Below are 9,698 nucleotides of genomic sequence, written 5' to 3'. Positions count from 1 at the left end.
GATGCCGGCCGGGGGTGGGGCACCAGCCAGTCCAAGAGGCCATGGCGCCTCCCGCTTTTGATGCGTGGCCCACCCTCCTGCCCAGCGGGTTCTACATTTCTTTGCCTGTTATGGGCGGAAATCCCAGCCACCATTGCTCCCCTGGCATCCGGTGTGCATCTCAGTTTCCCTGCAGAAGTGCATGGGTGGGAGAGGGAGCTTTGCACACTGCTTGGATCATCCCTGAGTTGAGGGGAGGCACAAATGCAAGCATTGGTCCCCAGGCGCCAGAGACCCATGGTACGCCACTGAGCCAAAGCCTTGTCGGAGTTGGGTCTGGAGTTCTTAGCTGAAGTAGGCCGAAGCCTTGTGGGAGTAGCGGGACCAGTTTACAAGCTGAAGTGAGCCAGGACCCCAGGTCTGAAGGCAGAGCAGGACAGCCGGCCAGCTCAGAAGCCGAAGTAGGCCAAAGCCTCACAGAAGTTGATGCCTCTCTGTAGAAGCAGTACAACAGGCCAGAGCCTTGTTGGAGTTGGGCCTGGAGTTGTCTTTGAAGTGGGCTGGAGCCTGTGTGGAGTTGGGCCAATGAACGAAGTGGGGGCCTGGAGGAAATGGAGCCCAGTCTCATTAGCTGCAGCATGCTGGAGCCTTTGGGGGAGTTGGGCCCAGGCTCGTTAGCCAAGTTAGGCCGGAGCATTGGAGCAGCGGACCTAAAGTTGTTAACCACAGTCGTCCAGAGCCTTTTTCACCTCAGTCTTTGCAAGCAAGGGCAAGTACCTGAAGGCTGCACTGGGCAGCACTATTTGGGGAGGAGGGGAGCAGCCCTCAGGGTAAAAAAACAAGTTAGGGACTATTTAGAAAAGCTGGACGTGTACAAACCGATGGGGCCAGATGGGATTCACCTGAGGGTGCTGAGGGAGTTGGCTGATGTGACTGCAGAGCTGCTGGCCTCATCTTTGTAAACTCATGGAGATGAGAAGAGGTCCTGGATGACTGGAAAAGGGCAAATCTATTGTCCATATTTAAGAAAAGGAAGAAGGAGGATCCAGGGAACTACAGCCTCACCTCAGCCTGTGGAAAAGTCATGGAGCAGATCCTCTGGCTCTGCAGATGCAGGGAGACCGGTGGATGTGGTATACCTTGATGTTAGCAAGGCTTTTGATATGGTCTCCTGCAACATTCTCGCAATCAATCTAAGGAAGTCCAGGTCGGATGAATGGACTGGAGGATAGAAAACTGGCTGGAGCGTCGGGCTCAGAGGGTAGTAATCAATGGCTTGGTGTCTAGTTGGTGGCCGGTGAAGTGCCCCAGGGGTTGGTCCTGGGGCTGGTTTTGGTCAATATTTCATCCATGACCTGGAAGATGGCAGAGTGCACCCTCAGCAAGTTTGCAGACAACACCAACCTGGGGGGAGTAGCGGATATGCTGGAGGGTGGGGCTAGGATTCAGAGTGACCTTGACAAAATGGAGGATTGAGCCAAAAGAATCACATGAGGTTCAACAAGGACACATGCAAAGTCCTGCACTTAGGATGGAACAATCCCATGCACCGGTACAGGCTGGGGGCTGACTGGCTTGGCAGCAGGTCTGCAAAGAAGGACCTGGTGGTGACAGGGGACAAGAAGCTGAGTCAGAACCAACAGGTCAAGGGAAGTGATTATTCCCCTCTTCAGCACTGGGGAGGCCACATCTGGAGACCTGTGTCCAGTTTTGGACCCTCCAGTACAGAAAGGATTGAAGAGAGTTCAGCAGAAGGCAACAAAGAGGATTCAGGACAGATGAGGAGAGTCTGTGGGAACTGGGCTTATTGAGTCTGCGGAAGAGAAGACTGGGGGGCGGGGACTGAACAGCAGCCTTCAACTCCCTGCAGTGTAGATCCAAAGAGGATGAGCTGGGCTGTTCTCAGTGGGGGCAGATGACAGAACAAGGAGCAATGGGCTCCAGTTGCAGCAAGGGAAATTGAGGCTGGATATTAGGAAAAACCTTTTCGCTAGGAGGGTGGTAAAGCACTGCAACAGGCTACCCAGAGAGGTGATGGAGTCTCCATCCTTGAGGTTTTGAAAACCCAGGTAGAATAAGCCTTAGCTGGGATGATGAAGCTGGGGCTGGTCCTGCTTGGAGCAGTGGGTTGGTCTAGATGTGACCCCCTGGTCCTTCATGTCTTATTTCTCTGTGATTCTATGGTTTTAATTTGGGCCCAGAGTCATTAGCCAAAGTAAGCCGGAGGCTCATGGAGGTCGGTACCTCCTCAGAAGCAGCATTAGGCTGCAGCCTAGTGGCAGTCACGGCCCACACAACCCCTTTGGGCCTCCAAATTCTGCCCCGACGACCATCCGCCCCTTTTTCATGGCCATGGAGGGTGGCTCAGGTGGATGACCCCTCGGCCTCAACCTCATCCCCGTTGCCCGCCTGGTCCTCCCTGCCTCCACGCAGGCAGTAGCAGCGGGGCACTGCAGCATACAGCCGGTTCCTCAGCACCAGCCACGACCCCACCAGGGCCTTCTGGACGGCAGAGGAGGAGAAATAGAAGATGATAGGGTCCAGGGAGGCATTGAAAGTGCTGAGGAGCAGGGCATAAATACGCCACGGAGGGCTCTCGTTATTCACAAATCCCACCACATGGGAGATGTTGTAGGGGGCGAAGCACACCATGAAGTTGGCCAAGGTGGCCAAGGCTAACCCCACTGCCCGGCACTTCTTCCGCCGCGGGATGTTGGGCAGGGCCAGGAGGATCCGCACAAAGTTGACGTAGCAGAAGACAGTGATGGCAAACGGGAGGCAGAAGAGGAAGAGGAAGAGCTCCAGGCGGACAGGCAGCACCACCCGCAGCTGGTCTACCGAGAAGTCATTGTAGCACTGGGAGATGTTGGTGGCATTAGCGCTGGGTGCCTGGGCCTCGGAGATGAAGACAATGCTGCAGTGGGAGCAGGCCAGCACCCAGAAGGCTGCACTGGCTGCCACGGCGTAGGCTGGTCGCCGCCGCAGCTTGTACTGCACCGGGAAGGCTACGCCTAAGTAGCGCTCCACACTGACAGCCATAAGGAGGAAGGTGCTGAGGTAGATGCTGCTGTAGTAGCAGTAGTTGGTCAGGGCACAGAGGAAAGCTGGCAGTGGCCAAGTCATATCGGCAGCCGCCTCAGCCATCTTGAAGGGGAGGAAGATGAGGAGGAGGAGGTCGGACACGGTGAGGTTGAGCAGCAGCACGGCCACAGGGCTGGGCCGGCGCTGGACTTGGCGCACGAAGGTGGCAAAGGCGAAGAGGTTGGCAGGCAGTCCCGTGATGAAGGTGAAGATGTAGACAAAGAGGATCAGTGACTTGTCATGGAAGGCCATCGCCTGCGGGAAGGAGCAGGTAAGCGGTAAGGGGACCCAAAGCCCAGTCTCTCAGCCTGACCCACATCGCCTACTGCAGCTCGATAGGACCCAGGCATCTGGGCTCCCTGACCATCACCCCTATCTTTCCTAGAGGAGAACCCATGTGTCCGGGCTCCCAGCACACCAGGCTCTGATGCTCCCACTCTTTTCCTAGGGGAGAACTTAGGTGTCCAGGCTGCCAGCCCTGCCTGCCTGACAGTGGGTTTTTACCCAGTGCCGTATGATTGATTTACACCTGCTTCCCATTTGCCCCGTGCCAGAGGCAGTGGGGTGGTGAAGGTCTGTGTCTGGGGGGTTAGCAAAGGTGGGGCTGGGAGCCTGGACACCTGGGTTCCCTTCCAATCAATGGGACAGGAGAGTTATGTAGTGGTTAGAGCCTGGGTGGGATGGAGGAGCTCAGACGCCTGGTTTCTTTCCGCAGAAGCAGTCTCGTGTGCTTCCGGACCTGGTAAAACCACTTCCCCCTCCATGGCCCAGATGGGTGGCTCTGATGTGGGTTCCCATGACTGTGCGGGGAGGGCACCCAGATGCCAGAATCGGGGCCTTACAGCCCCCAGCTCCAGGACCCTCAGGGAGCCACCTGCCCCTGGTCCCCTCCCAGAGCTGGGGAGGATCCAGCCCCCCTTTACTTTAACCCATCAAACCCCACTTCCCTCCCAGTGCTGGGGAGGACCCAGGTATCTGCCCTTCTCCCCCCAAGCTACCTCCCCAACCTCTTCTAGAGCTGGGGTGGGACCCAGGCGTCCAGGCTCCCAGCCCCCCCGTCCTGACCCATCAGAATCCAGTCCGTCCCCAGAGCTGGAGTGGAATCCAAGTGTTTGGGCTCCCAGCCCCTCCTGCTTTCACCTCCCCCCCCAACCACCCTTTCCCTGAGCTGGAGAGAACCCAGGCGTCCGGTTTCCCGCTCCCGCCCCCCCCAACACCGCCCCGCCCTGTCCACTGAGCTCCTGTCACCGTTTTGTTTCCTGGATTTGCCAGTTACCTGCAGCACAAAGGAGATTTGCATAGAGCTGGGGGCAAGGAGAGAACCCGGGCAGCTGGCCACAGCCTAACTCCCCTGGGGAGCAGGGGCAGAGGTAGACAGTTGTGGACAGTTCCCAGCTCCCTAGCTGTAACCTCCAGTCCCCCCTGCCCTCCCAGAGCCAGAGAGAACCCAGGTGCCCAGACTCCCAGATCTAACCCCCCCAGACCCACTCCCCTCCCAGAGCTGGAGAGGACCCAGGCATCCAGGCTGCCTGAGCCCTGCCCTAACCCCCACTCCCCTCCCAGAGCTGGAGAGAACCCAGGCGTCCATGCTCTCCACACCCATCCTCAATTTCATAGCCCTCTCCAGTCCCCACCTGCTCTCTGCTGCCTGCAGTGGCTCCAGGGAACCCAGGAGTCCAGGACGTGACAGAGACAGCTCGGATCACGTGGGGGAATGAGGCTTTCAGGAGACAACAACCAATTAAATAGTGTCCCCTCCCCTGGGAGGAAATTCCTCCCCCACCGCAGGCTGCAGGACGGGAGGGGAGCGGGGTCCAGGGGGGGCAGAGCTGCAGAGGGCTGGGAGCCGGACGCCTGGGTTCTCTCCAGTTCTGGGAGGGGAGTGGGAGCTGGGGAGTGAGAGCGGGGGAACTGGTAGACCTGGACACCTTGGCTCTCCCCAGCTCTGGCAGGGGAGAGGAGGTGGAGGGTCAGAGCAAGTGGGGTCTGCATTCTCTGCAGGTCTAGGACAGGGGCCTGGATGTCTGGGTTCTCTCCAGTTGTGGGAGGGGAGTGGGGACTGGGACTGGGACTGGGACTGGGACTGGGGGGAGAGAGCAGTGGGGGCTGAGAGTCCGGATGCCTGGGTTCTCTCCAGCTCTGGGAGGGGAATGGGGTTTGATGGGTTAGAATAGGTGGGGCTGGGAGCTCAGACACCTGGGTCCATCCTCAGCTCTTCAAATGTCTCCTTGACCTGGGCTCCCAGTGGGCCCTGACAGCAGCTGGGGGGGCCAGTGCGGGGGTGGGGCAGTGTCTCTGTGCAGACAGCTAAAAATAGCCCAGGGGCCCAGTCCCCAGTGGGCGGAACCTGGAATCCATCCAATTGGGTCACCAAGGCTAAGTCCCAAGAGCAGGAGAGAACTCAGGCATCCCGGCTCTGGCTCCACCCCCTGCCGTAACCCCCGCAATCCACACTCACTTTCCCAGTATACCCCAGAATCCAGGTGGTCTGGCTGCCTGCCCCCCTGCCCTCTCCCAGAGCCACGGACGGACCCAGGCATCTGGGCTTCCCGCTCCCTCCTCCTCTCGGCCCTGAGTAATCCTAAAAAAATATCTTACAAAACCCAGTTTAATAAATAAATCCTCATGTATTGCTGCTTTCCCCCGCCTGTGACTCCCACCATCGCCACCGGAGGGTGTCAGGCACCGCGAAAGAGCTGGTAGTTCCCTATTAGAGCACAGGGCCCGGCAGCCATTTTTCTAGGCCCCACTGAAATTAGCCCAGTACCCTGCCCCCACCCCAGGGAACAGGGTCCCGTCTGTTCCCAGGAAAAGAACCCAGATGTCTGGGCTCCTACCCATCCCCCCAGACTTCCTCCCATTCCCAGAATCTGGCCCCCGTTTCACCAGCCCATGGCTGGCTTCTCCACTGTCCCTGCTGGTTTCCCATCCTCCATTGGAGCAGAGGGTGGGGTTGGAGGAGTCATGGAGGGAGATGGGAAGTCCAGGAGCAGTAAGGAGGGTTATTAGGCTGGGGTTGAGCCATTTTTAATCTCAAGGCAGGAGACGGGTTGGGCTCAGTGGGCCAAAGCCTGCAGGAGCCAATGGCTTTGCTTAGCATCATGGAGCAGGCTGGAGCCTTTTGGGAGGCGGATGCTGTCTTGGGAAGACGAGTAGGCTGGAGCCTTGTAGGAGTTGGGTGCCAGGTTGGAAGCAGGAGTAGGCCAAAGTCTTATGGGAATTGGCCGCTATCTTGGGAACAGGAGTAGGCCAAAGGCTTGTGGGAGTTGGCTGCCATCTGGGAAGCAGCAGTAGGCTAGAGCCTTGTAGGAGGTGTTTGCCAGGTTGGAAGAAGGAGTAGACCAGAGCCTGGTGAGAGTCAGGAGTCATATTGGAAGTGGGAGCAGGCTGAAGCCTTGTAGGAGTTGGCTACCATCTTGGAAGAAGTAAGCGGAAGCTTTGTGGGAGTTGTCTGCCACCTTGGAAGCAAGATTAGGCTAAAGTCTCATAGGAATCAGCTTCCATCTTGGGGGCAGGAGTAGGCTGAAGCCTTGTGGGAGTACACCACCAACTTGAAAGCAAGAGTAGGCCAAAGCCTTGTGGGAGTTGCCCACCATCTTGGAAGCAAGAGTAGACCAAAGCCTTGTAGGAGTTGTCTGCCATCTTGGAAGCAGAAGGTAGGCACCAACCCCGACCCTCCCACCAATACAACAGCACCTAAGAGAAGGACACCTGGAGCCTGCAGCCCCCCAGCTTCCTCCAGCTCCCCAGGGCAGCCCACACAGGAGGCCAGCTTCTCATCTAGAGTCAGGCTCCGCCTCACCCAGATGACCCCTCCAGCTCGTCCCCACTCCCTGTCCGCGTGTCCTCTCCCTGCTCCCGGCTGGTGACCAGGCAGGGCCCCTGTGGCCCGGCCCCCCGCACCCGGCCTGCCACACTGGTGAGGCACGTGACGAAGGCCTTGCGGACAGCATTGGAGGAAAAGTAGAAGACGACAGGGTCCAGGGAGGCATTGAAGGTGCTGAGGAGCAGGGCATAGATCCGCCATGGGGGGCTCCGCTTCTCCACAAATCCCACCACGTGGGAGATGTTGTAGGGCGCGAAGCAGATGACAAAGTTGGCCAAGGTGGCCACAGCTAGCCCCACAGCCCGGTGCTTCCTCCGCCGCGGGATGTTGGGCAGCGCCAGGAGGATCCGCACGAAGTTGACATAGCAGAAGATGGTGATGGTGGCTGGGAGCCAGAAGAGAACAAGGGAGAGCTCCAGGCGGAAGGGCAGCACCACATGGAGCTGGTCTGAGGAGAAGTTATCATAGCACTTCTGGCTCAGCCCATGCTTCCTGTAGTAGGTTCCAATGAAGACGACGCTGCAGTGGGCACAGGCCAACACCCAGAAGGCCACGCTGGCTGCCATGGCATAGGCCGGCCGCCGCCGCAGCTTGTACTGCACCGGGAAGGCCACGCTGAGGTAGCGGTCCACCCCCAGCGCTGTGAGGAAGAGGGTGCTGACGTAGATGCAGGTGTAGTAGCAGTAGTTGGTGATGGGGCACAGAATGACAGGCAGCTGCCAGGTCATGTTGGTTCCTGCCTCAGCCATCTTGAAGGGCAGGAAGAGGAGGAGGAGGAGGTCAGACACGGTGAGGCTGAGCAACAGCACGGCGCCAGGGTTGGGCCGGTGCCGGACCTGGCGCACGAAGGTCACCAGGGCCAGGAGGTTGGTGGGCAGCCCTGTGATGAAGGTGATGATGTAGATGGCCAGGACCAGGCCAATGATGGGGGCACCAGGATCCGCAACAGCCTCTGTAGGGTGGGGGAGAGTATTAGGGGGCCAGGTATTTGGGCAGGTGGCGTCCAGAGGCCCCACACCCCTCCTGGAGAAACCAGGCATCTGGGCTCCCAATTCTACTGGTTCTATGGCAATAGTTATCTCTATTCCTGGAGCTAGGCAAGAATCCAGGCATCCAGGCCATGAACCTAGGCATCCAGGCTGTTAGGGGTCAGATAGCTCTGCCTTGCAGAGTGTGGAAGAAACCCAGGTGTCCGTGCTTCTGGTGCCCTCACCCTGCTGTGACCCATCAGGTCTCACGCCCCTTCCAGAGCTGGAGAGGACCCAGGCATCCAGGCTCCCACCTGTAGCAGATTGTTTAGAGCCATGGGCCTGGGTTCTCCCCAGTTCTGGGAGGGGAGTGGGGGCTGGTACATGTACCCAGGGAGAGCTGGGGGCCTGGACGCTTTGGTTCCCTGCGAGGTGAGGGCAGGGGATTACAACACCCTGCCCTGCGTCACCGCCTTGCCTTCCTCCTCCTCACTTCCTGCCCCTACAGTGCAGGGGGGCAGCACCCCACAACATCTGCCCCCATGCCCCCCAACAGCCCTGGGGGTGACACTCTGCCCCACCAGTATGGGATGCTGAAGCCCCCACCCACCCAGCCCTGTGGCCCAGGGGGCCCAGGCGCCCAGCAGCCAGCACCTGCTCAGCTCCCAGAACGGGAGAACCCAGGTGTCCGGGTGTCTAGTGCCCCACTCGGAGCCCCCAATCCCCCTCCCATCCTGCTGTGCTGGATGGACCCCAGGCATCTGGGCTCCCAATCTGTAACCTGCCACCCCACACTGAAGCCTGGAGTCCTGACAACCAGCTTCCCCTTTTACTCCCTCCCAGAGCTGGGGAGGGAACCCAGGCATCTGGGCTCCTAGACCCCCGCCTTGCTCTCACCCCTCCCCAGACCCCACTGCCTGGGAGAGAACCCAGGTGTCTGGGTCCCCCCCCAGCCCTGTCCCAGCCTCAGGAACCCTACTCACCAGCTCTGGCTGAGTCTGTAGGCTGCATCTCACTGAGAGGGAAGAACCCAGCAGTCCGTTCAGGATCTACCAGCTGACTGGCCAGGGAGGTGGCGACCGCAGAGGATGTGGGCATAGGCCAGACTGGGGCCTGGGAGGAAGCTGAGGGGGGAGATATAGTCAGCCCCCACCCCCTCCCCTCCCCTGCTGCTACCAAGAAACCCCCCGGGGGGGCATGGACTCAGTCACCCCGAAAGGGGCCCAGGACTCCTGGGGTTATCCCCAGCCTCTGAGAGAGGGGAGGTAAGGGGCCCGGACGCCTGGGTGCTCTCCCAGTCTGGGAAGGGGGCTGGGGGTTTGGATGCCTGGGTTCTTTTTTAGGTCTGAGAATAGGGCTGGGGGCCTGGACATCTGGGTTCTCTCCCGGTTCTGGGAAAGGGGCTGGGGGCCCGGATGCCTGGGTTCTCTCCCAGGTCTGGTTCAGGGGCTGGGGGTCAGAGTGGGGGGCTGGGGGCCCAGATGCCTGGGTTCTCTCCCGGGTCTGGGCAGGAAACTGGGGTCGGGGGGTCAGCAGGGGGACTGGGAGCCTGGACGCTTGGGGTCTATCACAGCTATGGGAGGGAAGTGGGGCCTGGGAGCGTCCGCTCAGGGGGGTGAGACGGGAGCCTGGATGCCTGGGTTTCCTCCACTTCCCCTGCGGTTGTGGCGTGTGCCATCCCTGCCCCTCCCCTCCCCTCCCCGAGTCAGAGAACCCAGGCGTCCGGGTGAGGTTGGGACATCTGGGCCCTTTTGTGGCAGGTTCCAAGAAGGCCGGAGCAAGTGACGTGCGTGCACCCAGGTCACGTCCGCGCCCGCGCCCGCGCTTCCTCCTTTCTCATCAGT

The 9,698-nt window shown here is 59.7% G+C and overlaps 2 protein-coding genes across 2 annotated transcripts; both read right to left on the bottom strand.

Annotated features, from left to right (window-relative positions):
- Positions 1-2,343: 2,343 nt before the first annotated feature.
- Positions 2,344-3,312, bottom strand: LOC102378088 (free fatty acid receptor 2-like). Its single transcript, XM_006034512.1, has one exon. It carries the CDS (start codon positions 3,310-3,312, stop codon positions 2,344-2,346), a length of 969 nt encoding a protein of 322 aa, XP_006034574.1.
- Positions 3,313-6,858: 3,546 nt separating this feature from the next.
- LOC102377845 (free fatty acid receptor 2-like) lies at positions 6,859-8,952 on the bottom strand. The gene is made up of 2 exons (XM_006034511.3): positions 8,838-8,952; positions 6,859-7,838 (listed from the first exon to the last, which is right to left on the bottom strand). Exons 1-2 carry the CDS (start codon positions 8,950-8,952, stop codon positions 6,859-6,861), a joined length of 1,095 nt encoding a protein of 364 aa, XP_006034573.3.
- Between the last annotated feature and the right edge of the window lie 746 nt (positions 8,953-9,698).

Source organism: Alligator sinensis, unplaced genomic scaffold, assembly GCF_000455745.1.
Source record: "Alligator sinensis unplaced genomic scaffold, ASM45574v1 scaffold850_1, whole genome shotgun sequence".
NCBI lineage: Eukaryota > Metazoa > Chordata > Crocodylia > Alligatoridae > Alligator > Alligator sinensis.
Note: the sequence above shows the minus strand (reverse complement) of the source record. Positions and strands in the feature narration are given on the sequence as shown.